Raw genomic sequence first — 26,998 nt, 5'->3', positions numbered from 1 at the left:
TAAATAGTCTTACCGGGTTTGCGGTCAACGAACCATTTGTCATTGCAGTGTTCGAATGGCTAGCTAAAAGGCTAACGGTAGCTATCAGCAACTTTTCGTCAAGAAAATGGAGTCTTGTCTTTATTCAACCAATTCTCAAGGTTTGTATGTCAGTCGTGAATCAATACATGTAAACCAGGGCTGGGACTTTGGGGTTGTCATCTTGCACCGGCACAGAAATTATAAATATTTTTATCAAATAATCGGCAACTTTTTAAAACGTAATTGTTCCCTGACATATCTCGAATCTTTTCGACAGAGCTTTCTACCTATAAATATTGTGCGACGATCAAAATATATCCATTCTTCCAACCGTTGTTTTCAAAATTAAATGACGTTAAAGGACCACTGCGTGATGTATTGTAACTTGTGTGTCAAATCTTTTCGCAGGTAATTCATTCCATCTGGTGTCACTCCGCCTGCTTGTGCCACCTCTGCATCTCTTGTCAGCATCCTTGTGGCGGACCGTCAACAAACAACAAGCCATGAGCTACTGGGAAATAGCCGACCGACTTTGTCTCCTTGGCTGTGGAGATCGTCCCGGAACTGCTTGCGTACAAGCAATGGATTCAACTCAACCTGGCTTTCAGAGCCGGGGTGAATACTGGACAACCGAGGGGAAAGTAACTAGTCATACAACATAAGTGTCGACGTGTATTTCTCTCTTTTCAGTATATTCTGGAATTATGCCAAAGTGAACCACTGCAGGAATGTGACATCATCTCGTCTCTCCTGACAAAGATGAAACCACCAAATATCTTGGCAGTCGATGTGAGTGTGCCCTTTTCATTCCACTTTCTGCGTCCGTCTTTTAATTTGGCCGACAGTCGAAAAATGCTACGCATTCTTACATTGCAGGTCAACCAAGAAGGGGAAGCCACAATTTGCTTTCAGGAATTAATTCAGGTTCTGCTCAAGGATCCCGAAGAGAGATGCCATTTCTTTGCGGTAAGACATCATCAATATCATTTTTAATCAATAGTCCAAATACAGTCAAACAATTGAATTTCGACGAAAAGGAAGTCTTCCCTTCACAATACAGACCAGAGAATGACCAGGATTTTGGGAGTTCCTGTGTCGCCTAGTTGAGGTCTTACCTGTTCCTGATCTCAAAGAGGTGAGGAACAATTTTATAATCTTGTTATTGCTTATGAAAAAAATCCTGTCCAAAAATATGACAAAAATCAAGATGTATCTGAGTTGCACAATGTATGTATCATCTATTTTGTATCATCTCTGGATTGCAGACTGTATGCTGGCTCGGAGCTTCAATTTCGGATGAGCGTGTGCATTCGCTCACTGGAACGAATGACCTCAAAATGTTACTCCAGCACCGCAAGGACCTTAAACGCTTAAAGCGACACGGTGTTGTATCATTCTTCCGAAATGTCCATGATTATTCTGCAGCTCTGAAACAACTCGTGTACTTTTTTTACATTTTTATGTAGTTCCAGCTTCGAGCGTGCGACACAACATCCTGGCCTCGCTTTCTGCTTCTCGTGCTTGCCCAATGGCAAAAGCTCCTTCTGCGCGGGAGCGCAACATGAAGACGCACGCACGAGCGCCGTGACGTCTACGCCTGCCCGCAGTGCCGCGAGAGCTTCGTGTACAAGGCCGCGCTGAGCCGCCACCGGCTGACGCACTCGGGCCAGCGGCCTTTCCCGTGCGCCGACTGCGGCAAGCGCTTCTTCTCGCACGGCGAGCTCCTCAAGCACCGGCGCTTCCACACGGGCCTCGAGCCCTTCGGCTGCCCGCGGCGCGGCAAGCGCTTCACGCGGTCCTGCTACCTGACCGTCCGCCTGCGCTACCACTCGGGCGACAAGCGCTTCTTCAGCGCCAGCCGCCTGAAGAGGCACGCCGACGACCGCTGCGCCAAAGCTTTCAAGCAGCCCTACAACCTCAAAATGCATCGGCGGACCTCGCCTGACCACGTAAGTGCGAGTCCACGCACACTCCGTCACATTGTCCGGGTCGGCAAAATTCAAGAAGAATTCTTTTAATTTCATTCAAATCTCGTGGACATTTTACAGTCACGATAACAATAAAACCACCTCTGTGTGCCCCCCCAGCCCGTCTCGGCTTGATGGGGGACAGAGCTTTCAGCTGCATTTTCTCTGTAGCTCTATCTCGTTTCTATTTGTGATTGTATTTGATTGATTGTCTGTGACTGTAAAGTGTCCTTGAGAGCTTTGCCCGAAATAAAATGCATTATTATTAATAATAGGAGGAAATTCATCTTAATATTGATCAGGCAAATTACTCGCATAGAGAACGTATACACCAAAATTCGTCAGATTTATCAAACATAGTTTTTTTTCACAATCTTGGATTTATGGCATTTTTTAGAGTGAAAAAATGACATATAAATAAATAGAAATATATAAATGCTATACTGTATGGATATTGTTAGCAATATATATATCATATATATGTAAATCATCCGAAATGTAGATAGTTTTTGCATTATTCATTTTTGCAAATATATATATATACTGTGTTTTTTTTTAAACTGCTAATGTATAGATATTTTTTGCATAATTTTATTTGCAAAAATATACATCCAAATATATATTTAAAAAATGGAATGCATAAATATCTCCCATGTGGCAGTTTTATTGATGTCATGCATTTTGGATTAAGGCTGTAAAATTGTCAAATGCGGCGAGAGTGAAGCGCTGCGAATATTTTCACGTACTCGATAAGATTTGGCACAAATGAAGTTCAGCTTATCAATGTACGCTGCGTTTTTTGCTTGATCCTGAAATGTCCATGATGCCATCTTGACAAGTTTTACCGTGTAAGAATGAGCAGAGGTTTTCTGGAGAAATCAGCCTTTTATTTGTGCGCCGCCAAGGAAAATACAAAACATTTTGACCGGAGGCTTTGAACTCGTTGACCGCTCTGGAGCGCGTCGGTGGCCAAATCTTTGCGACTTTGTCGTGAAAACGAGACTAGACGGCCACGTGCAGCGTGATGGGGCAATGGTCGCTCCCCGTGGCCCGGTTGCGAATCTTGCTGTCGCACAAAGCGGCCACCAGGGACGACGACAGCACAAAATAATCCAGCCGCCACCCCACGTTCTTGGACCTGGAATTCATCATGTACGTCCAGAAGGTGTACGCGTTGGCCTGCTCGGGGTACAGCTGGCGAAAACTATCCACGAAGCCGGCGTCCAGAAGCCGGCCGAAGCCCTCGCGTTCTTCGGGGGTGAAGCCGGCGTTCTTTTTGTTCCCCTTTGGGTTCTTTAAGTCGATCTCCCGGTGGGCCACGTTGAGATCGCCGCACAGCACCAGGGGCTTGTGCACGTCCAGCTCGCTCAAGTAGGAACGGAAATCTTGGTCCCAGGTTTTGCGGTAGTCTAAGCGCGCCAGGCCTCGCCCGGCGTTGGGGACGTACGCCGTCACCAGGTAGAAGGTGGCGAACTCGGCCGTGATCACGCGGCCTTCCTTGTCGTGCTCCTCTTTGCCTTGGCGATCCAACAAACAAGACAGACACGTTGGGCAACTGTCCTGAAGGGTGCGGTGCGCGCCATCGTTGACTCACCGATGCCGTAGGTGACCTTGGCGGGCTCGGTTTTGCACAGCATGGCCACGCCGCCGTAGCCCCCCTTGTCGTCCGACGCGCACCAGTACTTGTGCGGGTACTCGGGCATGGAGGTGATGTCGGCGGGGAGGTCTTTCTCCGCGCACTTGGTCTCCTGCAGGCACAGGATGTCCGGGTTCTCCTCGCGCACCCACTGGGGGGGACGCGGGACATCAAGACCACCACCATCAGAGCCGTTTGGGGGAAAACTGTTGGTTTTTTTTTTTTTTTTTCTTGGGGTGGGGGGGTGGGGGGGGTCGGAACTCACATCCAAGCCGTTCTTCTTCACCCAAGCCCTCAGCCCGTCCACGTTCCAGGAAGTGATCTTCATATTAGCCTGGCGTCCATCTTTGCTGGTTGTTTTGTCAGGCGGGTCTTCATACAAAATGGGGGCTTCTGGCTCTTTGGTTTTCTTGGCTTTCTTCTTTGCGCTTTCTGGAAATGAATGGCGGCGTGTCAATGACCGCAACCGATTTGAGCAGCCGCTAACTCACCCGACTTGGTTTCACTGTCCCCTTCGGCGGTGGCTTCCTCTGCTTTCTTTCCGCGTTTCATGCTTGAGCTTGTTCGAAGGGCGCAAAATACGCTTGAGAGGCGAGGAACGCGCAAGCGCCACACCAAGAGTCGCTGGCAAAGGGGGCGCAGAAAAAGTCACGTTCAACGAAAGAAAAGGCACATTTTTCACACCCGTTACCAGAACTGCAATGTTTCTCAGAGTTGTTTCTGTTTATTCTTTCCACGGCCACAAGATTAGATTAGATTATATTATAGCCATTGCGTTATTATTTGTTCTCTTTTTTTCCTGTGCAAAAAAAGAGATTGCAAAATAGAATGTTTGGAAATGTGACATGATAGCAGTTCGTTATCACTTAATATATGCTATTGCCAATGCTCTGGAAAGTAAAATACATAATATTCCAAACGATTCCTCAGTCTAGTGCAAATTACAGCAACGATATTTTGAACTACAACTCCAAAACTGAATGCGATCACCATTTTGCACCAGTAGTAGTTGAACCTTAGTTGCAGGTGTAATAGTTATGGGGGGGGGTGACGATAAATGCATAACTTCTGTCTAAATCAGAGGGATAATTAAGTCAAATACTCCAGGAAAGCGTGTTGCTAAATTTAACAATGTAAACATAATCGCAACTGGTCATCATTGAATTATTACGTTAGCGAGCCCAACCCAATGCGTGATGCTAACGTTAGCATTTCATTGAAACAAAGAGAGCGACTGGAGGCCTCCTCTATAGAAGCCGTCGAGACTTTTTGCCCGCAAATTTAGCTTTCATTGGCGCTCACCGAGATCGTATGCTGCAAGTTTAAGTATTCTCGCGGTCGACGGCAAACAAAAACAGATTTTGACAGCATGCAAATCTCACTCGCGCTTTCAGCAAGATGCAAAGTCGACCACACAACAGTCAGTCGCTTCCCTAATGCCGATGCGAGACGACAGCAACTGCTGAGGCGGATAATGCAATAGTCATATGGTTATTAAAACGTTAAGAAAAAACACGACTACCGTTCAAAAATATATAATGAGCGAATATGTTATGCTTAAGAGAGTGATTAATAACAGTCGTTTCTGTTGGCATATTTTCATATCACTTTATTTAAGAATGTTGCGCATGCGCAATACCGAAAAAGAGAGTCGTTCTCACAAACTCCTCAATGCCTGTTTTAAACTACGTAGGATCCCACATGAACTTTTAAAACAAAAATATAAGTATTACAAAATGTTTCCATTCACAATAAATTGTTATAAAGGCGAGGGGAAATATTTAAGATATAAAAACCCGTATGTTAAAACTTAACAGTCAGGCGAATGGGACACTCCGTTGGGTCCTCTGGCCTTAACATGGACGAGTCGGTGAAGTGAAATATAAATTTTTTTGCAACAAAAGCACACAAGTTGGACTCGTGAGCCTTTAAATAAGGACCTACTGTAAGCACGTTGGTGGTTGTGTATTCATACTAATTTCCTCTAGGGGCAAAACAAGCTCTTTTGCGTTTTTATCCACGTGGTTAGCTGTCAAGATGCTAATGTTTTGACTCAATCGGGTGTGTGAATCAAACTACTGTTGATCAAAGTGCAAAGCTAGTTTGTTACCTCTTATTATCAACACACACCATTCATTTAGTTTCCTTTAAATGTATATGAAGCTACAATGACGGTAGTAATTGGATTTGAGGGCAGTGCCAATAAAATTGGCATTGGCATCATAAGGGATGGAGAAGTACTTTCCAATCCCAGACGGACCTACATTACACCACCAGGACAAGGTAAGAGGGTTTTCTTTTCCGAATATGACAGCACAATAGCACCTGTGAAACGTATTCATGTTTTTATGTTTCCCCCCTAAACAGGATTCCAGCCCAGTGACACAGCCAAACATCATCGCTCGGTGATACTGAGTGTCTTAAAGGAGGCTTTGGAGCAAGCGGGGTTGAAACCTTGTGAAATCGACTGCGTCGCGTACACTAAAGGTCGGTTGAGCTCGTCACCATTGCGAGTGGTTTTCTATTCATGTGGGTTTTTCATTTCACCAGGTCCCGGCATGGGCGCCCCTTTGGTCACCGTGGCTCTGGTGGCTCGCACGGTGGCCCAATTGTGGGGCAAGCCCCTTGTCGCCGTCAACCATTGCGTTGGCCATATTGAGATGGGCCGACTCATCACCAAAGCCAACAATCCCACTGTGCTTTACGTCAGCGGGGGGAACACGCAGGTTTCCGCCACGCTTTCGTCTCGCAGCATCGTCAGATGTTTTCAACAAATCCGCCGAATCCAATGGCGCCTTCTTTTTCCAGGTCATTGCGTACTCTGAGCGGCGGTACAGAATATTTGGAGAGACCATCGATATCGCCGTTGGGAACTGTTTGGACAGATTTGCCCGTGTCATCAAGGTGTGTATCGTGTTGATTTCATGTTGAAGGTGTCATATATATACACACGTACAGTCCATCATTTGTTTTGTGACAGATATCTAATGATCCGAGCCCAGGCTACAACATTGAACAGATGGCTAAGAAGTAAGTAACCGCATAAGGCAAAGGTCACTTTCGTGAACTAAAAGTAACATGAATGAAAAACACAACTATAACGGCATCTTCCATTTGGAAGAGTGATGATAATTATTGATAAAAGATTCTTTGTTTTTTTATTTGTCAATCGATATACACATGTTTTTCTGGGGGGTGGGGTTGGCGGGGTTCATTTGAAATGATATTTTTGTGTTATTTTACACTTCACCCAACATCCTCTCAGTTTTACTTTCACACACAAAATCAGGAAAAACTCAAATACCATTTTTTCTTGTCACTTTTAGCTTGTGGTGGCTCCCCAAAAGAATTTATGATCGGAAAAAGCCATTTTGAAAACTTGAACTTGGCCCACTACTATTGTTTTTCACACTTCCCTTTTTTTCCATTGTATTATTCAGAGGTTCTCAGTATGTGGAACTGCCATATACTGTCAAAGGAATGGACCTGTCATTTTCTGGCATACTGTCCTACATTGAGGTGAGCGTTTTCCAGCTCGTGCTTTTTCAAAGACGGACGGCAAAGTCAATTTTGATCTCATCCTAGGAAGCTGCCAATAAAATGCTCGGATCCGGTCAGTGTACAGCCGAGGACTTGTGCTTCTCCCTGCAGGTTTCAAACCATTGACACGTAAGCGACGTCATCCTGTATCGGGTATGTATTGATGTGTTTGCTTCTTCAGGAGACTGTGTTTGCCATGCTGGTGGAAATCACAGAGCGGGCCATGGCTCACTGCGGCTCCCAAGAGGTTCTCATTGTCGGTGGCGTCGGCTGTAAGTCTGTCAGGAATTGAGATGAACCCGTAAATGGGGGGAAAAAAAAAAAAAAAAAAAAAAACATTGAATTTGCAGGTAACCTGCGTCTACAGGAGATGATGGGGGTCATGTGCCAGGAAAGAAGAGCTAAACTTTTCGCCACAGATGAAAGGTACAAAAACAAACTCAAAATATACATTTAACCCGCATTTACTACTCAGCCTTGAAAATATCATTATTTTTGCTGTATGATGTTCAGGCAGAGTCGTGGTGAAATGTGCACATCTGCCACAAGCTAAATGTTGAAAGCAAAAAGCAAGCCATTAGCATCCGTTGACAAAAAGATTGTCGCGCATCAAATCCAAGCCGCCACGGTTCCACACAGACATCGGTGCGCTCTGCTGACGCTCCGTTTTCCTCGAGCCATGGATCCATCACATCCATCGACTTAAATGCTACCACCTCTATAGATTCTGTATCGACAACGGCGCCATGATCGCACAAGCCGGCTGGGAAATGTTTCGATCCGGTCAAGTGACCAAATTGGAGGACTCCTGGATCACGCAAAGGTAGCAAACATTTTCTATCTATCTGTCTTTCTTTCTTTTTTTAAGGCTGCTTGCTTCATTTTCCGGATTTGTCAACATTGTTTGCGTTGCAGGTACAGAACGGATGAAGTGGAAGTCACATGGAGAGACTGATGTCACGGCTGATACGCCAAGAGAAAATTTGACTTAAGCACAAAATGGACTCCCCCCGCCCGCCATCTTTTTTCTCAGGTAGTTTTTCATCTATTATACATGTGACGAGTTGGATTAAGCGAAGCGTGGAGAGTCCTCAAGCGTTTGGGAGGAAGTGGACGGCTTTTCTTGGAACAGCTGACACTCACTCTACCTTCTGCGCACTTGAGGCCTCCTGTCACGAAAATGTGTCGGATCAACCAAATGGAAGGCAATTATACTTCAAAGATTTTATAATCCACTTCATTTAATGTTTCCCTTTCACAATAAGAGCTAAAATAGAAAAAAAGACATCAAATATAATCCCGACTCACTCATTTCCAATAAATGGCTGCGAGGCAAGTTTATTGACTTTTATTATGCAATACTGTTCACGTACATTCCTCCTCCAGTGTAATCTTATTTTTGTATTTTTTTCAAAAAAACAAACAAACAAAATTGACATATTGAACACTTAGCTCCCTTATGAATTCATGAACATTCACCTCATTCGAAAGCGAACAATAGAACAAAACAAACAAACGTGGACAGCATTAAGATCTAAAGGGGGAAATTCTACTGTGCCTTTGAATCGACCCCTCTGTAAACCAAAAAGACAACAACAGTAAAATTCGAGCAGGTATAAGACGCCTCCACACCTCACACGCAAATGAGGAGTGGGTAAGGGGGGAGAGGAAAAAAAAAGTTACTCGCGCGGCCATCGCTAATAACAAATTCATCTTTAACAAAGTGCTTGATTGACCACACGCTTTACACGGGACACCGTTTATTAAAACTGCAAAAAATCGGGGGACAGCGGTCTGATTATTTAAGGCAGACTTTTTTTTATAATAAGGCGATTAAAAAAAACAAAAGAAATCATTGCTGTAAGATCTCAAAAAGGAGTTAGTCCAAAGTGTCTCAGTGTGGCTTTGCATGAAGACATCGTCCTGAGTGCAGCGGGTGAAGGAGGCGGCGGGGGGGCTCCAAAAATCGTCCGTCGTCGTTTGGGGGTCTTCGTGCGCATGTTCAATGCGTTTGGGGGGTCTGAAGATGCTTTGGGCTGCTCGTGTGCGCTGCTAGGCCGGGCGCTCTCGGAAGTCCTTGTACCACACCACTCTTTTGGGATCTGAAAACACAGCGGGGGAAAAAAATGTTTGGACTAGCCAGCCGATGTTTACAATCCAGAATATGTTAGCATTTCAACACCCCCTACGTGTGTTTATGACGCCCTGTAAAAGGATTTCATTGTGAATTTAAAACAACTAAACTTGGTTTATTAATGATAGTTTACGCCGCCATCCCATTTGAAAAAAAATGTTCTTTTAGGTGCGCAAATCTGGTATTGAAATCATTTGTCAGCCATTCTTAACGTTTAATGCCTATTTTGTAGTGTTGTGAACAGGCCAAACGTACCTTTTTTCTGTTGGTTACAGGTTGCGTTCCATTCTGCAGACAGAGACAAAGTTAGACAACAAAAATCTCGCACCTCATGGTGATTGTTCTTTTTTTGGGGGGTAGAAAGAGCAGCCGCATTACCGCGATTGTGGAAGTTGAGAGCCTCCATAAGATGGCGACAACCGAGCAGAAGCTCCCCGTTGCGCTCGTCCGGATCCGAGCGCGTCGGCGGGACGGCGCAGGTAGCGAAGGGTCCGTTGTTTTCTCGGGGGACCCGCACGGCCAGCGGCGGTTCCGCCGGCGCGTCTGCGACTTGAGGCGCGGGGGAGCCGGCGGGGGCGGGCCCGGACTCGCTGATGAAACTCAGCCCCCATTGGTTCTGGAGCAGAACGCCGATGGCGGGGCGCTCGTCCTCCAGAATGCCGCTTGGCGTTTTTGCCTTCACCTTGGAGGCGTAGCTGACGGCCGGCTGCAGCTTGGCGGGGCTGTCCTGCACCGGGAAGGCGGGCGGGGGCCTGAGCAGCGACAGACTGTCCTCCGCCCACCGCTCCTTCGGGTTGGCCTTTAGCGAGCGGTTCAGGCCCTTCCGGCTGAGATCGCGGCGAAGGGCGCGGCCCTTGCGCTGCTTTTCCCGGCGGAAGCCCAACGCGGGCGCGTGGCTCGGCCCGTTCGGGTCGCCGGTGGGGGAGGGATGCCGAGACTCTCCTCCGGAGATGCAGCCGCCGCCGCCTCCTCCGCAGTTGCCGGAAGCGGGTGACAGGCGGCGGTTTCGGATGTGTGGCTCTGGGTTGGTGGTTGCGACGAGGACCGCCGGGTCGCACAAGGTATCGGACTCGCACACAGTGTTACTGGCTTCCCATGTACCTGGAACAACACACCCGCGTTACGTGTTGAAATGAAACTTGTCGACCGCCCAAAAATGGATCGGATTAAGCGTACAGATGCTTGAGAGAGCAGATTGGCCATGGTAGTTGGGCCACCGCGCGATGAAAATAAACGCCACGTTCATAGAAAGCTCCCGTTGAGGGAAAACGGGTGATGTCATTTCGGGAGCCGAGTGAGGTCATAAGCGATTTAACGGTAAACACTAGCCCGGTCACAACACTAGCCCCACTTAGAAAAAAAAAAAAAAAAGATCTTACGAAATGGATTCTCGTATATCCGAACCGAACATTCGAGATCACCACGTGAAAAAAAAGTAGCGGTATTAGACCGCGCCAACCTTGCTAATCCCTAAAACAGACCCATTTGGCGGATCTTTACTAGCAGAGTCGCGATCCCAAAGAAACGCGACGTTCGAAACCCCAAACAACGTCCGAGCTCGACTTGCGATCGGCCAAAATGTGTCCTTCGGGGAAGTTGAAACGTGCGCTAAGCTAGCCCCCGCTCGCTCGTCAAAGTTTCGTAAGCCGTTCAATGCAAAGCGGGGAGTAGCCGGTCGGGCTAGTTGAGTTAGCGGGGCTAGCAACGTCGGCGAGTGCAAAAACAAACAAAATAGTCCGAGGCAAACCTGTCTTGATATGCATGTCTTTTCGCCGAAAGTGTCGTTGAGCTTGGACCGTTGTGTTAACTTTTGTCGATTAGCGTCGGGCTAACGTCTGCTCACTCGGCTGAGATTCGCCCGCTGACTTCCACCACCAGGAAACGACGCCACAAAGTGGGTGGGACGGGAAGTGAGCCCCCGGATAAACGCTCCGACTCGGAACCAGAGGTGGACGACATTCCGGGAGCGCACTGACAAGCCAGACAAGTGAGTAATGACGATGCCGTCCAATTCCTGATATGACGCCATCTTAAAAAACACTCCAGTCTTCAAATACCTGAAGCGACCATGTCGTAAATGACTGAAAAGGATTTTTGGGGGCTGTAAAAACTGGGACGCTTTGACGTATTGTCTTTGACTAGAGCTTCTTCGTGGTGCCGTCTCGCGAAAAGACCGCACTACATTTTAAACATACACCTCGCCAGACATTGGAATTCAATGTGCATTTATATGAATATAAATCCAAAATAAGACACCACACGGTACACATTGAAAGGTGGCTCGTCCACGGTATTGTATTTTTGTGTTGATTCCCGGCACCTGCGATTGATGGCATTTCTCATGATGACCAGGAGAGGGCGACAACGCCCGATGATTGAGCAGGACACACCCGAAGAAGCGGGGGCGGCATTCATCGGGGGGGGGGGGGGGCATCAGTCTCACATCCCATTCGCACTTTGTGACAAAACCCGTGACAAGTGGCGAGTTTTGTTTGTTCGGTGACTTTTGTGTGTGTGTGTGTGTGTGTGTGTGTGTGTAAACAACTGCCCATGAGTACAGACCATTGTGACCGTGAGGTTTACATAATACTTTGAACATCTGAGACCTGAGAAAAATACAAAGAAGTGCTGTCAAAAATTGGCCCATTTTTCTGTCCGTGATTATTGCTAACCAATGACTCACATGTATTGTCAAATGTGGGCAAAAATAATCAATTGATAAAATATGTACACATCATTGGACAGCGCTTCTAAATTCAAAGTCTATCAAGGGGAGTCAAGTGTAAACGTAACCAAAAAAAAAAAAAAAAAGGACCTGAGTGACTTGAATTAGATTGAAAACACACTGAATCTCCAATAGTTGCGTGTGCGTTCATCCGTCCAGTTGTTGGAGTTGCTGCTGCTGCGCTCTTTCCAGCTCATCCAGCCTCTCGTGCAGCAGGACCATCTCCCTGCGCTCGTCCTCTTCCTGAAAACACGCGCGGACCTCTTAAGCGCATCGCATCACGCAAGCGTGTCAAGGCGTCTCCTTACGGGTACGTTAGCCGACGCGTCCGCGATGACCAACGGGTTTTGCGTGGAGGTGAGGACGGCGGGGCCCAGACTAAAGGCGCTCTGGTCGCCCAACAGGAGACGGCGGAATTGGTCGTGTCGTCGCTGGAGCTCCCGCATCCTTCTGCGCAGCTGAGCGTGTTCCTCGGAGTGAAGTGGGCGCCTGCAAATGGAAGGTGCTTAATGTTGTTTTCTCTTGCAGTGATTTTGTTGCGTGTCAATTGTGAGGCTGACTCGTTGGCTGCTGCGGCTTCCAGTTTCAGTTCCTCCATTTGAGCCTTCAACAGTTGGATTTTATTCTGCAGGCTCTTCTCCTTATTCTCCGTTTGGGTTCTTCTCTACGAACCCCCCCCCCCCCAAAAAAAAAAAAAAACACACAGACAACAGAGTAAGTGTACACACCAATGCTCATTTGACTACAATTGAAGAGGACCGACCTTCTTTTGGGCAAGCGCGGCCCTCTTCATTTTCTCCTTGATCTGGGAGTATTTCTCATCCAGCTTGGCTTCTCTCTCTTGCAGCTTGTGTTTCTCCTCCAACCACTCGATTTGACTCTCCTCCACCCGCCTGCCAGAAGAGGTAGGAAGAAGACACAGCGTCTTTTATCACAAACATGATCAATGAACCTTTGTCACATTGGTGTTTAATCTTGGTCAACGAGGGGCCACAAGGCATTGGGTAGCATTTCAATGATGCCTTTTTATTGGATTTGTTTGTGATGTGCGTACCGCTCTGCCTCATGTTGGCTCCTCTGGGCTTGGGCTCGGGCTCCCCTCAGCTCTTCCCTCAATGCGTCCACGTTGGCTTTGAGATGCAAATTTGCATCCGTCAGCTCAGCCTCTGACCGCGATAACGTTCCCAGCTCTGCGGACAACTCCTCATTTTTCTATTCAAATAGAGACAATGACGTTGGGCTGGACCAATCTTACAATTGAAACAACAGCGCGGTGATATGAAATTAATCGTAACATTTTTTTCCATAATGGAAATTGTATCTCGATGTTAATTTGAATAGAAGAAATGGTTGCGCCCTAGTTTGCAGCCATTTTTTTGCTCCAATGATGTGGCAAAAGGTTTTCCTGACCTGCTTCAAAATTGAAACTGCTTCTGTTAGCCTCTCCAGCTCGTCGAGCTGGACGCTTTGCTGCTTTAATTGAGTTCTGAAAGACAACACAACATACAAACAAATACATTGAGAGGTAAATAAAGACATCAATGCATAAAGTAAGATAAATACATACAAAATATAAGTACATACATGAATGTTTAAATCACAAAAAAATATTTAAAACAGATTCTTATCTTCGAGACAGCGTACTGTCGGTGTCCAAATACCTACCCGACATGTTTGGGCGTCGACTTCCGCCTTCGTCAGAGTGTGATCCACTCTGACGAAGTGTATGTGTGTCACCAGTGTCACCACTCTGACGGAGGCGGAAGTCGACGCCGAAACATGTCGGGTAGGTATTTGGACACCGACAGTACACTGTCTCGAAGATAAGAATCTGTTTTAAATTTCATATCAAGTAGACAGGATGAACTTAATACAACTAAAAAAATATATATCAAAAAATTAATGAATATGAAAATAAGTTGATAAAAAAGAAATAAATACAAAATTAAATAGAGAAATTAAAACTAAATACATACAATACAATAAATGTATAAATAAATACAAATATAAATGAATACAAAAATGAATACCAACAATACAAAAATAAATGCATGCTTCCATAAATACATTAAGATAAATACAAAATAAATTAACAAAGATATAAGTAAATACATCAATCAATCAATAAAAAAACAACGAAATACAAAAATAGATTAAAAAAATTGCTAAATGAAGGGCTAATTTGTGTCTTCTCGATCACCCCAGTGGTGTGTCACGTCCTAGTTTGGAATGAGGCAAGACTGACCGCAGGCCGTGCAGTTGTTTGCGCGCCGACTCTTCTCCTCTTTGGGCCAGGCGCAGTTGCTCTTGGCATTCTTCTTTGCCGGCTTGCTCTTTGGTGTCGTGCAGCGCGATCTGCTGTTCCAACTCAGCCAGGCGGTGCTCCAGCTCCTCCCTAAAGGCCACCAAAGATCCTCAATTCCAGCGTCTTTGCTTTGCTTTGGTGATGATCTGCTCTTACTTTTCCTGGTGTAAAAGGGCCGACTTGTAGATTTCCTCATCGCGGGCTGATTGCACCTTCCTGGCCACCTCCCTTTCTTTTTCCACCACAGCTTCTTTGTGTCTCTCCGTGGCCTCCTTCAGCACCTCCATGTCCATCTGGAGGCCTACAAAAACAACACGTCTTGGAAGGAAGACCTTTCAATAGCCGCTATTTTATTTTTTGCTTTCTGATTGAAAAGCAAAACACAACAAATGTTACCTACCCTCGAGTTGCCCTCTCAGACTGTCTCTCTCCCTCTCCAGCTCGCCTCTGGAGCGAGTAGACTCTAGTTTGACTCTGGCCACCTCCATTTTGTGCGAATGCGTCAGGCTTTCAATCTATCAACGGACACACAAGCGCCATTCAAAAATCGATGGTAATAATACTCCTACTAATGCAGCGCTCCGGCGGTCTTCTTTCTACCTGCCCGCTCAGCGAGTCGATTCGCTTGTCGGCTTTGTGCAATTGCCCGGCGAGCTGCCCGTTCTGCTCGCGGCTCAGCCCAAGTTCGCTCTCCGTCCTCTCCAGACGCAAGCGCGCGGACTGCCGCTCCGCCTGGAACAAAAAAGCGTCAGGTGTCCAAATACGCCGATCCGTGCGTGTGACCTGCGATGTCTGACCTCCAGGGATTTGAGAGCGGCCCGGGATTCCGCCAGCTGTCGCTTCTGAACCCGCTCAACGTTCTCCGCCTGCTGTTCCGAACGGTCCTTCTGGGCCTGCAACTCGGCCGCCTCTGCCTGGAGAGCCTTCAAGCGCAAGGTAAGATGTGTTTTCTCCCTCAGCAGAACTTCCACTTGTTTCTTGTCGTGCCGGGAATCTGCGTTGTGGAACTGGGCCAGCAGGTTCTCCTTGTCTTTGTCCAGATGAGCGATCTAGCCGCGGAGATTTGAGCGTGTTAGCGCACTGGTCTGAAGCCTGGATTTCGACCCACGCACGCACGCACGCACGCACGCACGCACTCACTCACTTCGGCCTCGTAGCGTAGCCTCTGGTCCTCCACCGCGCGTGCGTGTTCCTCCTTTTGGTGGTCAAACTGGGCATTGAGGACGGTGTGGGCGTAGCGCAGCTCGTTGAACTCTGACCTGTACTTCTCTGCCTCCTACACACAAACATTTGATGACGTTCTGCTCACTTTGAATGGGATGTTTGTTTTCGTCAGAAGATCAAAGAAACCGTTTTTTGAGTTTATTCTTGAGATTGAAGCGACCTCTTCTAGTCTGGCAAAGCGCTCTCGAACCGGACCCTCCATCTCCCGTTGCACCTGAGCCCTGAGCAACTCCAGACGCTGTGGAGTCATCACCTGATTTGAAACAAACAAGCAAACAAAAAGCACTCAGGAGAAGAAAAAAAAAAAAACTAAACAAGCAAGGCGCTCTTCCTTTCTTTGAAGTTGACCTGCAGCCTGAGTCCATCCACTTCCCTGTTTTTTTCCAGAATTTCTCTGGTGCGCTCAGCTAACTGCAGCTGGAGCCTGTCCAGTTGAGCCTGCAGATGCCTCACTTCCTCTTGCGCCTGGATGAATTCATCCCGCAAGCTGAGGGGAAAACATCTGACGTGTCAGATAGTGATTTAAGAGATGCGTTCTGACCTTAAATGAACGTGTACTTGTTGTGTTCGGCCTTAAGCGTCTCATAGTTGCTTCGATGACGTTCACTCTTGGTCCTCTCGTCGACCAGCATCTTCTGAAGCTCCATCTGCGTCCCGGCGGGCAAACCGGGCACGGACGGAGACACCCCGAGCGGAACAGGCTGCCGGAAGGCCGAGGAGGTCATGTCACCGCTGAAATCCAAGTCAAGAGAGGACAAAGGAGCCTTCAGGTCAGAGCGCCACGTGAGTAATGCCGAATGAGATAGATCCCCGAGTCAAGTTGGTGAAGAGCATCCGTCTTTGTTGTCGGTCTCCATGGCAGCTCTGCCAAGAGTCGGGCTATTTTTGATACAATCACAGCCTCTTAATCGCCCTCAAGTGATTTGTTAGCTCCCTTGCTTGGCCGCAGCAACGCTTGTCGAGACCAGGCGGGTCTGGGGCTTCTGATTACAGCGGCAACAGCCATTCAAACGATTGTTAGTCTGCGTTCGTTGCTTTGTAATGGCGCGCAAATTAACATCGGCCAGATGTATTATGCTATGGTGGATTTAGAGGAAAAATAAGTGGATAGGCACAGGAAAAATCCAGAGTGTGCAAATAGTGTTGCCGCAGTGACACATTGTTGTGATTGTTACACTAGGAAGTAGAAAGGGGGGTGTTAAAAAAAAAAAAAAAAATCATCCGTCTCGTATTCAAATGTCGCGCGTTGTCTGCCGGTCGCTCAGGGACGACATCCCAGCAGAGCCCTTCCATATAGTTACGAGGATCGGCGCCACTTCATTTGCATGTTATATCCGAAACCACCCTCTCAAAAATCCAAAACAAATGAGGCGGGTTACTCGCAAAAGAGCGGCATCCGAGCGAAGGCGTATAAGCTTAAGAAAATCGATAACTCGCACGTATCGATAAGGCGATCGTTTTAGCGTCCAAGCAAAACTAAACCATGACTTACACTTATTATTGTGTGTTGAAAGGACCACGCGAACGCTTATCATTCTTTTTCTTTTCTTTTCCGATGAGTCTGCTCGCTAGCTTTTTAGCTAACTAGCACGTTTGAAAACTACATACTAGAGGCTCACGGGAAATGTAGTCAACGTCTAGACGGCGAAACCAAGTACAATTGCGCCCTCTGGTGGAGATTATAGATATTGTTTTGCTTCAAAGTTTTCAATTTTGGTCGCATTCCAAAACATCTTTGCTTCCCAAACATGATGTACTAACTTGGCCGAATGGAAAGGTTGCTCATCGTCATAGCGGGCCGTCGTCGCGGCCCTTTCGCTCGATCCGTCCCACGTCTTCCATTTGCCGCCGCTCGACCTTTTCCAGGTCAACGAGCCTCCGACTCAGTTGGACGATTTCTTGCTGTTCTCTGGGCTCGCTCTCCTCCCCCTTCTCTTGTTCCATCCATCCCAGCTCTTCCATTTGTCGCTGCTGGACTTTTTCCAGGTCATCGACCCTCTGACGCAGTCGGGCTATTTCTTTCTGCTCCCGCTCTTCTTCCTGAACACATTTGGGATGCGGGCGTCAAAGAAATATCGCCAAAGCGAGCGAGCGAGCGCGCACGTTGTCGACGGACGTACTTGCACGTTGGAAAGCATCATTTCCGAGCCGACGCAGCGGGAGGGGCAGCAGGCCGACGTGAGTTGGGCGCTCTTGAAGCGCAAAATCCCGTTTTGGCACATGAGGAGGCGGCGGAATTCGTTGTGCCGCTGCTGATAGTCCGTCAACCGCCTGCGGAGGCGCAATCACAATTGTCACATCACATTAGATTGATACAGAGTGGACGCAACGTGTACGCGTGAGAAAAGTAACCTTTGGTCCCATGAAATAAGAAAAAGCCTTAAAAAAAGAAGCATACTCACTTGTTGGCGGTGGCGCCGTCCTGTTTGAGTTCATCAATTTGCTCCCTGAGCTGCTGGATTGTACTCTGCAAACTTTGCTCTTTTTCCTCCTCCACGTTTCTCCGCTACGCGACGCGACGCGACAACACAAAAAACAAAAGCGATCCATTTGGCTCGATGCCGGGTGCTCAACGGTGACATTGGTTTCCAACGAGCAGAAGAAGAGCACCTTTTTCTTCTCCGCCAACGCTGTCTTCCGCAATTTGTTTTTGAGCTGCGAGCATTTATCTTCCAGTTTGGCCTCTCGCTCTTTGCTGTCCTCGACTATCCTGAAGGCGAAACAAGAGGAGTAAACTGGAGCCAAGTGTGATTTATTGTATATATATATATTTTTAATTAGAATAAAATAGCGTGCACTTCTCTGCCCCGCGCCGAACGTTCTCCTCCTTCAAGTTGTCCAGTCGTTCCCTCAGACGGTCGTTTGCCTCCATCAGCTCGGCTTCAGACCGTGACAGTGTCGCCAGGTGGTTGCAGAGTTCTTGATTTTTCTTTTAAAAAGGAAAATCAACCCCATCATATGTTCTACGCGCCTCCAAAAGTGCTGCTCTGATTAATATTATTTCTGCGCAACATGAATATTACAGGAGGGATGGACTTATTCTGAGTTTTAATACACTGCAATTCAGTGAGTGTCCACTAGGGGGAAAACTGTTTTGATCAAAGTAGAAGACAACCTTGTTTTGATTGGAGAAGAAGATAACACAGCAGTAAAAGCCAGCTAGCGACATTACTGCTAGCGAAAGAGCATTAGCATCCAACCCCCGTGACCTTGTAAAACACATTTAGGATGACTTTGTAGGGCCAGAAAAGCCACAAGCTTTTGGCAACATTAGCCTGATGGGGAATTTGGTGAATTTGAAGAGTTCATTTTCAGTCACCGCCATTTTTGTACAATACAAAATGGCCGCCGTGAAAAGGGTTAATCACAATTGTCCGTTAAGACTAACGGAAGTGTTTAGAACACATTATGTACCGTATCGAGCTCGCTAGCTCGCTATCTATCCATGTATTGATGTATTTACTGACTTCCCCTTTTGAAAGGCACAAAAAGCAAAGGTGTGTTCCCCAACTCCCTCCCTCACCTCCTTGATGTCGATCACCTCCAGTTTGTGTCTCTCCATCTCCCCGAGCTGAGCACTTTGCTGCCTTAATTTGCTCCTGGCAGGTCGAAAGTTTGACACGAGTCAAGTGGCGTTTCCCAAAACGATTTGAGGGATGAAGAGGAACGAAACCAACTTGAGGCCTTGAAGCTCTTTTCGGACAGATTCTTCTCTAGTTTGGGCCATCCCAAGCTGGTCCTTCAAGTGGTCTTTCTGGGCTTGCAGGTTCATCTCCTGCATCGCCTTCTGTTGTTCAAAGTCCATCAGACGTTGTTCCAATTCCAGCCTTGTTTTTTTGTCAAAACAACAAAACCGTTTTTGAGACGTGAGACGTGGTTGCATGCAAACCATCTGGCGCTTTCTGACTTTTCCTCGAGCAACGCCGTCGTCTTGTACATTTCCTCGTCGCAGACAGACTTGACCTTCCGCATCATCTCCACCTCTTTGTCGGCGAGGACCTTCTTCTGCTTCTCCAGCATCTCGTTGAGTACCGTCACCTCCGATTGGAGACCTGATGAGACGCAATCGATCGCCGTAGCGAGCGCGCTAGCAAACGACGACAAAGTCAAAAGCAAAACGTACTTTCCTTCTGCCCCCTGATGGACTCGCAGTCCCTTTCCACTTCGCCTTTGGCGCGGGTCAATTCCAGTTTGACATTGTCCACCTCGGTCTTGTGCGCCAGTTTCAGGCTTTCAATCTGACAAGTGCGACGGGCGGACGGGCACAGGGAAAGGGAACGGGAAAGTCGAGCCGTTTTGTTTGGAGAGACTCCATCTTACCTGGCAGCTGAGCGAGTTTGTTTCTCTTTTGCTTTTGCTCAGCAGTCCGCTGAGCTGACTGTTCCGCTCCCGGCTGAGATGAAGCTCGCCCTCCATGCGCTCCAGTCGCAGCGACATGGACCGGCGCTCTGACTATGCAAGCACGTTCCGTCCGAGTCATCTCCCTCCAAGCGGCGGGACGCCGGGGCGGCGGTTCTCACCTCCAGCGCCGTGACCGCGGCCTGGGATTCCGTCAGATGTCTGTTGTGCGAGAGCTGAAGGTTCTCCTCCCGCTGGTCCGAGTTGTCCTTCTTTGCCAGCAGCTCGTCCACCTCCGCCTGCAGACTTTTCAGCAACACGGTGAGCTGCGTTTTCTCCTTGAGCAGTATCTCCACTTGCTTCCTTTCGAATAGCGGATCCGCTTTCTCGTAGTGGGCCGTCAGATTTTCCTTGTCTTTCTTCAGATGAGCAATCTAACAAACCAGGTGACAAAGTCCTTTTTTTTGGACGTGGTTTCCGACCCTTTCAAAATAAGACGATCCTGTCATCTCACCTCCACCTCATAGCGCATCTTCTGCCCTTCCAGCGCGCCGACATGTTCTTCCTTCTGTTGTTCAAATTGGGAATTGAGCACAGTGATGGCGTAGCGCAGCTTGTTGAACTCGGACCGGTACTTTTCTGCCTCCTGCGCGCCGCAAGCAGGTCAAAATGTAACTCTGAACTGATCACCAGTAGGACTATCCGAAAATGAATATGGATGTCCAGGTTGCGAGCAGTGACCTCCTCAAGTTTGTTGAAGCGCTCTCGGACCGGAGCCTCCAATTCTTGCTGCACTTGAGTCCTGAGCAAATCCAGTCGCTTTGGAGTCATCACCTGCAATTTGGGACACATTCGGATGCCGTTCACAATTTCATTTTAGACACAATCTCATCTTTTTACACCCAACCCATCATAGATGGACAAACAAAATCCAATTGAGACATGATATTGCTATTCCTCTATCTATGAGGTGCCTTTGAGGAAAATCTCAATGTCAATTCTTTGAAGTTTTATTGACCTGCAGCCGAAGTTCCTCCATGTCCTTTTTTTTGTCCAGCATTTCTCTTGACCGCTCGGCCAACTGTAACTGAAGTTTATCCTGCTGGCTGCGGAGACGCTTTACTTCACCCTGTACATGCAATAGCTCATCCTGCAAACTAAAAAAAAAAAGAAATGAATAGAAAAATAACACAGCAACAACAACGAAATAAATCACGTCATAGAACAGTAGTAATGTAAAACGAGTGTTTTTGAAATTTGAATACGTTGTTAATAAACACGCATATTGAATATGATATTAGATAGTAGTACCTGGAATGTTCGATCTTGAGAACATTGTAATTTGATTTATAGGTTTCACATTTCCTTTGCAGATCCGCAAGCATGTGCTGAAACTCCATCCTGGCACCATCCAGCCCGGGTCTCCCTGTCCCCGGTACCATTGGAAGGTTAGTGGGGTCCATCTTGTCACATCTCAAAGATAATAATCAAGTAATGTGTGAGGGTAGCTCACGGAATATCTTGTGTTTAAAAAATAATAATCAAAGCCCAGTTTATTAACGTGACAAAGGCTCTGGGTCTGACGTCATAAACGGTGTGGCATTTTCGGGCTTCCTGCCAAATGGACGTCTTAAAAGTATTCTGAATATGTTGCAATTCGCTACTACTGAACGTTAAATTAAACTGAAATAATTGGGATGATATTCACAAAATTGCCATTGACTGTTGGCGTGAGGTCTGACATTCCACGATTCTGTTTTAAGTGATGCTTCTTACGATGGGAATGGAATAATTTACGGATTCTGAAGAATGCCATTGAATGCAACACTCGCTTGCTGTCGCTAAGCTAGCTTTTCATTTTACGTCCACCGCTAGCGTCAAAGCTATCAATCATTGGCAAGTCTCAAATAGATAATAATAATTAGCAAAGCAATTGAAGCAAACGGTTCAGAGAAATTCTGTCACAAGCCGTACCGTAATTGTGTATCTGTTAATTGCAAAATGACTGAAAGCTTCTTCTACATATTCTATTTGATCCCCCGAATACTTTTCATAATCATATTACAGTCATCTCAATGAATACCCCAAAAATAAACTGACACACCCAACACACACATGTATTCTCCACTTGTGCCATTGCTTCACTTATTTCTGGCAATTCAGTATATTACTTCCCTCATAAAAAACGTTTTCATGATTTAAAAATGAAACAAACACTAAAAATAGATTTAGTGAAGAGACGAGTGCTGAAACATCATGTGCGGAACATCAACTTCCGAGTTCCAGTCTCCAAACATCACAGCGAATCACAGTAGACGTAAACACATTCACATTTTATACATTAATATACATACAAAAAAATTGCAGTTTCATTCAAAACAATAAAGTAGCATACAAACAATTCATAATTAGGAGTAAAAACAAGTTTTATTAGTTATTGTACAAAACAATATTCAAGGGAAGCTATGGATTAAAGTGGTTTCTTTTTAAATACATAATTTATCAAAAGGAGAATGTTAAATACACACAAAATGCGTCGCTTGTCGCCAAAGTGCCGTCTTGAAAGTATGTAGTTGGGTTTCAGCCGGAGCTGTAAAAGAATACTACATGTCATCGCCAACAGCAGAAAGCAAGTTGCGCGCTTGTATTTGTTCACCTGTCGGCAGCGTCACGGTCAGCGGCGGCGCCGCCGTCGGCCTTGCATCCGCTTCGCAATCGGAAAGCGTCTAAAAAAGAACCCACGTAGAAGTCGGCCTCAAATAGATACGCCGGATTTAGATACGCCGTTTTCCTTCTCCCGACCTTGAATCCATCGGATCTGCGTGGCCGGGCCGTAGCCTCGCTCGTTCTTGGCCGCGATGCGGAAGACGAGCGCCGGCCGGTCGGAGACGGAGCAGTCCAGGTGCGCGTTGACCAGGTGGCCCGAGTTGACCGTGCAGAACATCTTGACGCCTCGATAGATTCGGATGAACGCCGGTTGGCCCGGACCCTCGCAAGTGGACGAGCGGCTTTTCTTCACCGCCATGTACATGGAATATTCCAGAATCCGGCCCGATGGAGACGGAGGAGCTTCCCACGTCACGTGGACTAAATCGTTAGCCTGCGTTCAAAGGAGACGAGACGTTGCCACCAATAATTGCTACTTGTCAAGGTGAAGGGACGACCTTGGTGATCTTGACCGCCGACGGCGCTCCGGGGAAGCCCGGTTGGCACGTCTTGAACTCGCACGGCGGACTGAAGTCCCCTTCGCCGAAGCAGTTGACGCCCGCCACTCTGAAACGGTAACTCCGACCCGCTTCCAGCTCCTTTTTTTCTCTCTGCTCATCGTTGTGAGCAACGGGCATCTTATTCGGACCCAGAAGATGATTGACATTTAGTCTTTATTATTATTTTTTTTAAAAAAAGACCGCTGTGCTTCTATCGACCTGTCTGGCCATAGAAGGCCGGTTGTTGAGGGTTGCCGTCGCCTCGTCTGCCGGCGGGTAGTAGTGCTGCACCTCGGAAAAGAGTGTTTTGAACACGCCGACGTCAAACCACGCGCCTCGGCCCTCGGCATCCTGCAACGGACGGACGGACGGACGGTGGGTGAGTTGTCGTTTCGACGACTCACACGCAAAATAAAAGCGACAAAATCGAGCTTACCTGATCTTCGGTCTTCTCAGCTAGATTTGAAACAAGACATTTTCATTGACTCTTCTTCTTTTTTTAGAAGCTTCAGCACGAAATTTACCCTGCTGGTGGTGAGCGGATCCCGACGAATCGCGTCCTTCTTGGGAGTGGCCAGGTGACTTTGTCGCATTTTCATCTTGCTTTGAGCCATCCTGTAAACACACAAAATGGAATGTGAAAAGAAAGCGAAAATGTCCTTTTTGTGCTGCCAAGGGACTTTGGCATACCTGGGCTGATGTGATCGCTTGCTCTTCGCTCTTGCATTCACTTGCGTCGTTCAAGGATTGGAAATCTGGGGTACATTCCCCGTGGGAAAAATATTGTCGCGCACAAATAGGACATTTCAGCATGAACCCAAAATGCAATTCAAATTTTTGTTGGCCGACTTAACTCATTGACTGGCAAACGATGTGTCCACTCCTGTGCCAGAGTTTTTGTCATTGTCATATTTTCAATTCCCAAATAAATTCAAAAATGGCAGTGAATGAGTTAAAAGTGTCAAGTCAACCTATTTTGTGCACCTTTAGCTTTGGCGTCCGCCTCGGGTGAAGTGGAGTCAACGTCTTTGGTTTGAGGACTGCGCACGGGCTGAATCTGAAGGACGTAGCAATCCGCTCCTGACAGCGGGCGCCACGCCACGTGAAGCATGCCGACGGTGGATTTGATGAGCATCACCGCATCTGCCGGAGACGGTCGCTCTGAAATCAAAACCGGGTAGGAAAAAAATGTGCTCAGAAATGAAATGCTATCCAATTTGCTAGCGTGTGTCTCTTACCCGTCTCCAGGTACCAAAGGTCCTTGCAGCACACTTGATAGAAGTTCTTGCGGTAACCATCTCGACCGCTCCAAACGTAGAGCCTGGAACCCACGGCGGCGGCGCAGTGACCCGCTCTGGCTTTGGGCTTGTGACGGTCGCTCTGCGTCGTGTGACTTTGCGTCTGGGAGCCCATGTCGTCGTACTCCGAGCTCAGGTTTTGCCAGCTCATGGTGTCTGCCAAAGAGCTTTGTTTGTTTGTTTTGTTTGTTTTTTTTTCCGTCGGTCACGATCTGCGGCAAGACATTTTTGGGGGGAAAAAATTCCTCTGAAGTACTGACCAAAGTTCAGCACGCTTAAGGAGTTGCTGCAAATCCATTTAACCCCCACGTAATTGCACTTTTCTGATTCGGGAACAGGAATCCAGCCGCCAAAAACGAACATCCTGCAAGGGGGGGCGGGGCGATGCATCAATCAGGTGACATCACCAGGCGACGCTGACGCTCTTACTTGTTTCCAATCACATTGGCAGAATGAAGGCTCCTGGGGAGCGGCGCCGAGCCCCTGCTTTCAATCCTCGACCACACCATCGGGCCTGACCGAGAGAAGACGCTTTGGACGGACCGTAAATCGCACATTTATTGATCCGACGTCCTACTTAGGTCCAGCTGCCACAGATCGTTTAATCGGCTGCCTCGCATCCCCCCGAAGACGAAGAGCTTTGGAGACGCCAGCCCGGTGTAAGCGACCGCCGTGTGGGACTCCCGTGCTGAAGGCCCGCCGCCGCCTTTTGTCTCCGGGATGCTCCAACCTCTTGCCCCCGATACGGCCTGCAGCTCCAGTTCGTAGAGGTCGTCCAAGTACCTGTCGCCCCGGACAACGAGGGCTCACTTTGGCCGTTCAATCTCATTGATATTCAAACATGTTTTGGATGAGGCCTTTTTCTGTTTCAACAAGGTAACCTTCAACGTACCGTGGGATGTTGCCGTTGGGGTCCTCGCAGACGTTGGCCAGCCCCCCAAACACGTAACACTTGCCGCCCACGAGGGTGAAAGTGTGCCCGATACGAGGGCACGGAGGCGGGCCGTTCCTGGGCGCTCTGGGCTTCAGCTTCTTCCAAAGCCAACGACTCGCCTGGACCATCAAATACACATTTGCAAAGGTATGATGAAATATTACCTGGACTTCTGGTCAAGAGGAAAGCGTTACCTGAAGTTCATATAGACTATTGGAGTATTTGCCGTACTCCAGCATGCCGCCAAAGACGAGGATGCGGGTGTCATCACAGACCAAGCCGTGAGCGGCGCACCCTGGGGGGATGTCTCCACGCACGGCGGGCAGAAACCACTGCTTGGAGACTAAAAAAAAATGACCAATGTTGAATGACACCTTTAAATAACATTTTACTCTCATGAATGACGTTAGATTTGCTAAATTATGCGAGTCATATGTTAACTCTGTAAAAGGAAAAGGGAAAAATACGTACTTCCAACAAGCATCGATTACTGAAACATTCACTTAGAAATACGGAGAGTAAAAAAAACCCTTCTACTCTACTTCCGACCACCATCCGGATGTGAACGTAATAATGCAGCTAACTTACCACTTCCGTTTATAGATTTAACATGAATGACGATTCTTGGATTCAGTTTTAAACAAACAAACAAAGCTGGTGGGCAGCCCATAAATGAATACATCGGAAGGTAATAATTTGGAGTTTGAGACTTTTTGTTTGTTTGTCGCAAAGGCGAAAGCTAAATTGCCCGCTACGCCAATGTTAGCATACCAGTGTTGTAAACGTGGAGGTCGTCTGCTATCCCTTCGTTTCCACCTCCAAACACCACAATCAGCTCCCGAATGGCTACCGCCCGGTGTCCGTGTCGAGAGCGAGGAATTACACCTGTGAACGAATGGACTTTTCGCCATTGTGGTTCTTCGCTTGTCATTTTCTTCTTTGGGGAGGCTGTTGTTGTTTCAAAGCAAAGGGGCTGACCGGAAGTGTATCGGATCGGGGAAGCTTCAAATTAAAACCGTCTAAATTCTGTACATCAAAACATTTTAATTTTCGAACACTTTGATTTTAGATTTGATGAGCATTACTTTGTTCGGAAGTGATTTTCACGTTTCCGTGAGTTGGAATGGTGGATGGATTATGGCAAATGAAAAAAAAAAAACAGTTCTCCCTTCTCGGGATTTATTCTTGTTTTTAATAAGTTAAAAAAATAATATGGAGCCATGACAACAAATGACGTTTTGGGAATATATGACGTGGACAAGCAAGCAGGCTATTTCGCTTTGACATGTTTGTCACCTTTATTTTCGTAACAAAGGTGAAATACCTGTCCTTGTTTCCTTAAGCGTGAGTTGATGAGCAAAACACCCAACTTCAGATTGGACGTCAACCTCAAAGTCAACTTGAGAGTCCAGAAGGTCCCTCTTTAGATGTTCCTCCTTATCCAAAGCCTTCATCTTCATCGATCGGCTCCCCTTTATGACAACGTCTCTCCTCCAATTGTATTTGGCTGTCTTGTTGATTTTCCTCAACAGCCCCTTGAAGCCACGTCTCTGACCGGCACACCAGCTGGCCCCCTAGAGAATCAGCTCCAATCCCCCCACCCACCACCACATCCTTACCGTCACCGTGACGAAACGCTCCCCTCCCCCCGCCCAAGCGCCTCCATCAGA

At 47.3% G+C, this 26,998-nt stretch overlaps 6 protein-coding genes and 2 long non-coding RNA genes across 20 annotated transcripts in view; 3 read left to right on the top strand and 5 right to left on the bottom strand.

Moving 5' to 3' along the window:
- LOC148881459 (uncharacterized) overlaps positions 1–1,626 on the top strand; it is a 61,654-nt gene extending 60,028 nt beyond the window's left edge. For all 5 annotated transcript variants that reach the window (XR_016113724.1, XR_016113723.1, XR_016113722.1 and 2 more), the window contains 7 exons: positions 49–140; positions 430–636; positions 712–810; positions 898–987; positions 1,082–1,156; positions 1,287–1,404; positions 1,488–1,626. This is a non-coding gene — a long non-coding RNA (uncharacterized LOC148881459). The remainder of the gene's footprint in view (positions 1–48; positions 141–429; positions 637–711; positions 811–897; positions 988–1,081; positions 1,157–1,286; positions 1,405–1,487) is intronic.
- Positions 1,627–2,982: 1,356 nt separating this feature from the next.
- Positions 2,983–5,199, bottom strand: apex1 (apurinic/apyrimidinic endodeoxyribonuclease 1). Of its 2 annotated transcripts, none has more exons than XM_088989118.1 (5): positions 4,927–5,199; positions 4,116–4,248; positions 3,890–4,056; positions 3,583–3,775; positions 2,983–3,505 (listed from the first exon to the last, which is right to left on the bottom strand). In XM_088989118.1, the coding sequence occupies exons 1-5, from the start codon at positions 4,993–4,995 to the stop codon at positions 2,991–2,993; spliced, it is 1,077 nt and encodes a 358-aa protein (XP_088845244.1). In that variant the 5' UTR covers positions 4,996–5,199; the 3' UTR covers positions 2,983–2,990. The 2 variants fall into 2 exon arrangements, with proteins under 2 accessions (XP_088845244.1, XP_088845245.1); XM_088989119.1 differs by having other exon boundaries at positions 5,007–5,149.
- Positions 5,200–5,466: 267 nt separating this feature from the next.
- osgep (O-sialoglycoprotein endopeptidase) lies at positions 5,467–8,501 on the top strand. 2 transcript variants are annotated; one of them, XM_088989120.1, is made up of 11 exons: positions 5,474–5,907; positions 5,992–6,111; positions 6,175–6,350; positions 6,433–6,528; positions 6,605–6,654; positions 7,065–7,143; positions 7,210–7,275; positions 7,346–7,436; positions 7,515–7,590; positions 7,889–7,987; positions 8,080–8,501. In XM_088989120.1, the coding sequence occupies exons 1-11, from the start codon at positions 5,793–5,795 to the stop codon at positions 8,117–8,119; spliced, it is 1,008 nt and encodes a 335-aa protein (XP_088845246.1). In that variant the 5' UTR covers positions 5,474–5,792; the 3' UTR covers positions 8,120–8,501. The 2 variants fall into 2 exon arrangements, with proteins under 2 accessions (XP_088845248.1, XP_088845246.1); XM_088989122.1 differs by lacking the exons at positions 7,889–7,987; positions 8,080–8,501 and adding an exon at positions 7,678–7,881 and having other exon boundaries at positions 5,467–5,907.
- Positions 8,498–11,184, bottom strand: LOC148881456 (uncharacterized). The gene is made up of 4 exons (XM_088989129.1): positions 11,046–11,184; positions 9,677–10,399; positions 9,554–9,586; positions 8,498–9,266 (listed from the first exon to the last, which is right to left on the bottom strand). Exons 1-4 carry the CDS (start codon positions 11,059–11,061, stop codon positions 9,217–9,219), a joined length of 822 nt encoding a protein of 273 aa, XP_088845255.1. The 5' UTR covers positions 11,062–11,184; the 3' UTR covers positions 8,498–9,216.
- Positions 11,161–24,984, top strand: LOC148881453 (uncharacterized). Of its 6 annotated transcripts, none has more exons than XR_016113729.1 (13): positions 11,161–11,285; positions 12,183–12,333; positions 12,428–12,525; positions 12,871–12,928; positions 15,132–15,264; positions 16,182–16,322; positions 21,264–21,338; positions 22,934–23,171; positions 23,296–23,475; positions 23,600–23,674; positions 24,087–24,273; positions 24,345–24,530; positions 24,846–24,984. It is a non-coding gene; the product is annotated as an uncharacterized LOC148881453 (long non-coding RNA). The 6 variants fall into 6 exon arrangements; XR_016113730.1 differs by having other exon boundaries at positions 16,182–16,335; positions 23,330–23,475; XR_016113732.1 differs by having other exon boundaries at positions 16,182–16,335; positions 23,296–23,471; positions 23,603–23,674.
- On the bottom strand, positions 11,564–16,277 carry LOC148881455 (centrosomal protein of 83 kDa-like). The gene is made up of 15 exons (XM_088989069.1): positions 16,111–16,277; positions 15,901–16,039; positions 15,713–15,805; positions 15,473–15,604; positions 15,126–15,377; positions 14,929–15,060; positions 14,729–14,843; positions 14,485–14,629; positions 14,269–14,418; positions 13,434–13,509; positions 13,078–13,235; positions 12,787–12,916; positions 12,584–12,687; positions 12,332–12,512; positions 11,564–12,266 (listed from the first exon to the last, which is right to left on the bottom strand). Exons 1-15 carry the CDS (start codon positions 16,275–16,277, stop codon positions 12,171–12,173), a joined length of 2,070 nt encoding a protein of 689 aa, XP_088845195.1. The 3' UTR covers positions 11,564–12,170.
- LOC148881454 (centrosomal protein of 83 kDa-like) lies at positions 17,341–21,950 on the bottom strand. Its single transcript, XM_088989068.1, has 15 exons — positions 21,202–21,950; positions 20,909–21,047; positions 20,632–20,724; positions 20,405–20,536; positions 20,073–20,324; positions 19,873–20,004; positions 19,676–19,790; positions 19,460–19,604; positions 19,230–19,379; positions 19,076–19,151; positions 18,351–18,481; positions 18,163–18,262; positions 17,955–18,058; positions 17,673–17,823; positions 17,341–17,592 (listed from the first exon to the last, which is right to left on the bottom strand). Exons 1-15 carry the CDS (start codon positions 21,351–21,353, stop codon positions 17,341–17,343), a joined length of 2,124 nt encoding a protein of 707 aa, XP_088845194.1. The 5' UTR covers positions 21,354–21,950.
- hcfc2 (host cell factor C2) lies at positions 22,299–26,867 on the bottom strand. 2 transcript variants are annotated; one of them, XM_088989066.1, is made up of 16 exons: positions 26,100–26,867; positions 25,523–25,671; positions 25,287–25,447; positions 24,972–25,177; positions 24,824–24,908; positions 24,655–24,758; positions 24,335–24,550; positions 24,081–24,257; positions 23,787–23,851; positions 23,621–23,711; positions 23,533–23,552; positions 23,316–23,447; positions 23,055–23,234; positions 22,693–22,990; positions 22,547–22,616; positions 22,299–22,480 (listed from the first exon to the last, which is right to left on the bottom strand). In XM_088989066.1, the coding sequence occupies exons 1-16, from the start codon at positions 26,257–26,259 to the stop codon at positions 22,471–22,473; spliced, it is 2,124 nt and encodes a 707-aa protein (XP_088845192.1). In that variant the 5' UTR covers positions 26,260–26,867; the 3' UTR covers positions 22,299–22,470. The 2 variants fall into 2 exon arrangements, with proteins under 2 accessions (XP_088845192.1, XP_088845193.1); XM_088989067.1 differs by lacking the exon at positions 22,299–22,480 and having other exon boundaries at positions 22,543–22,616.
- Between the last annotated feature and the right edge of the window lie 131 nt (positions 26,868–26,998).

Source organism: Hippocampus bargibanti, linkage group LG22, assembly GCF_051943395.1.
Source record: "Hippocampus bargibanti isolate YZ-2025 linkage group LG22, ASM5194339v1, whole genome shotgun sequence".
Lineage (NCBI taxonomy): Eukaryota > Metazoa > Chordata > Actinopteri > Syngnathiformes > Syngnathidae > Hippocampus > Hippocampus bargibanti.
This window is presented reverse-complemented; position numbering and strand designations above follow the sequence as displayed.

Coding starts and splice junctions, on each gene's coding strand:
- LOC148881455 (XM_088989069.1), bottom strand. CDS start 16,277: ATGACCTCCTCGGCCTTCCGGCAGCCTGTTCCGCTCGGGGTGTCTCCG. Junction 14,630..14,728: donor TCTGAGAGGGCAACTCGAGG/GTAGGTAACATT, acceptor TTGTTTTTGTAG/GCCTCCAGATGGACATGGAG. Junction 12,513..12,583: donor GAAGCCGCAGCAGCCAACGA/GTCAGCCTCACA, acceptor TTCCATTTGCAG/GCGCCCACTTCACTCCGAGG.
- LOC148881454 (XM_088989068.1), bottom strand. CDS start 21,353: ATGGACCCCACTAACCTTCCAATGGTACCGGGGACAGGGAGACCCGGG. Junction 20,725..20,908: donor TGGAGGAACTTCGGCTGCAG/GTCAATAAAACT, acceptor CCCAAATTGCAG/GTGATGACTCCAAAGCGACT. Junction 17,593..17,672: donor TGATGCTTTCCAACGTGCAA/GTACGTCCGTCG, acceptor AAATGTGTTCAG/GAAGAAGAGCGGGAGCAGAA.
- LOC148881456 (XM_088989129.1), bottom strand. Junction 9,587..9,676: donor TCTCAACTTCCACAATCGCG/GTAATGCGGCTG, acceptor CTCTGTCTGCAG/AATGGAACGCAACCTGTAAC. Junction 9,267..9,553: donor CTGTAACCAACAGAAAAAAG/GTACGTTTGGCC, acceptor CTGTGTTTTCAG/ATCCCAAAAGAGTGGTGTGG.
- osgep (XM_088989120.1), top strand. CDS start 5,793: ATGACGGTAGTAATTGGATTTGAGGGCAGTGCCAATAAAATTGGCATT. Junction 5,908..5,991: donor CATTACACCACCAGGACAAG/GTAAGAGGGTTT, acceptor CCCCCTAAACAG/GATTCCAGCCCAGTGACACA. Junction 6,351..6,432: donor TCAGCGGGGGGAACACGCAG/GTTTCCGCCACG, acceptor TTCTTTTTCCAG/GTCATTGCGTACTCTGAGCG.
- hcfc2 (XM_088989066.1), bottom strand. CDS start 26,259: ATGACAAGCGAAGAACCACAATGGCGAAAAGTCCATTCGTTCACAGGT. Junction 24,551..24,654: donor CTTAAGCGTGCTGAACTTTG/GTCAGTACTTCA, acceptor GCTCTTTGGCAG/ACACCATGAGCTGGCAAAAC. Junction 22,617..22,692: donor GCAGATCCGATGGATTCAAG/GTCGGGAGAAGG, acceptor GTTCTTTTTTAG/ACGCTTTCCGATTGCGAAGC.
- apex1 (XM_088989118.1), bottom strand. CDS start 4,995: ATGCTGTCAAAATCTGTTTTTGTTTGCCGTCGACCGCGAGAATACTTA. Junction 4,249..4,926: donor ACTTGCAGCATACGATCTCG/GTGAGCGCCAAT, acceptor CCCCTTTGCCAG/CGACTCTTGGTGTGGCGCTT. Junction 3,506..3,582: donor CAAGGTCACCTACGGCATCG/GTGAGTCAACGA, acceptor TGGATCGCCAAG/GCAAAGAGGAGCACGACAAG.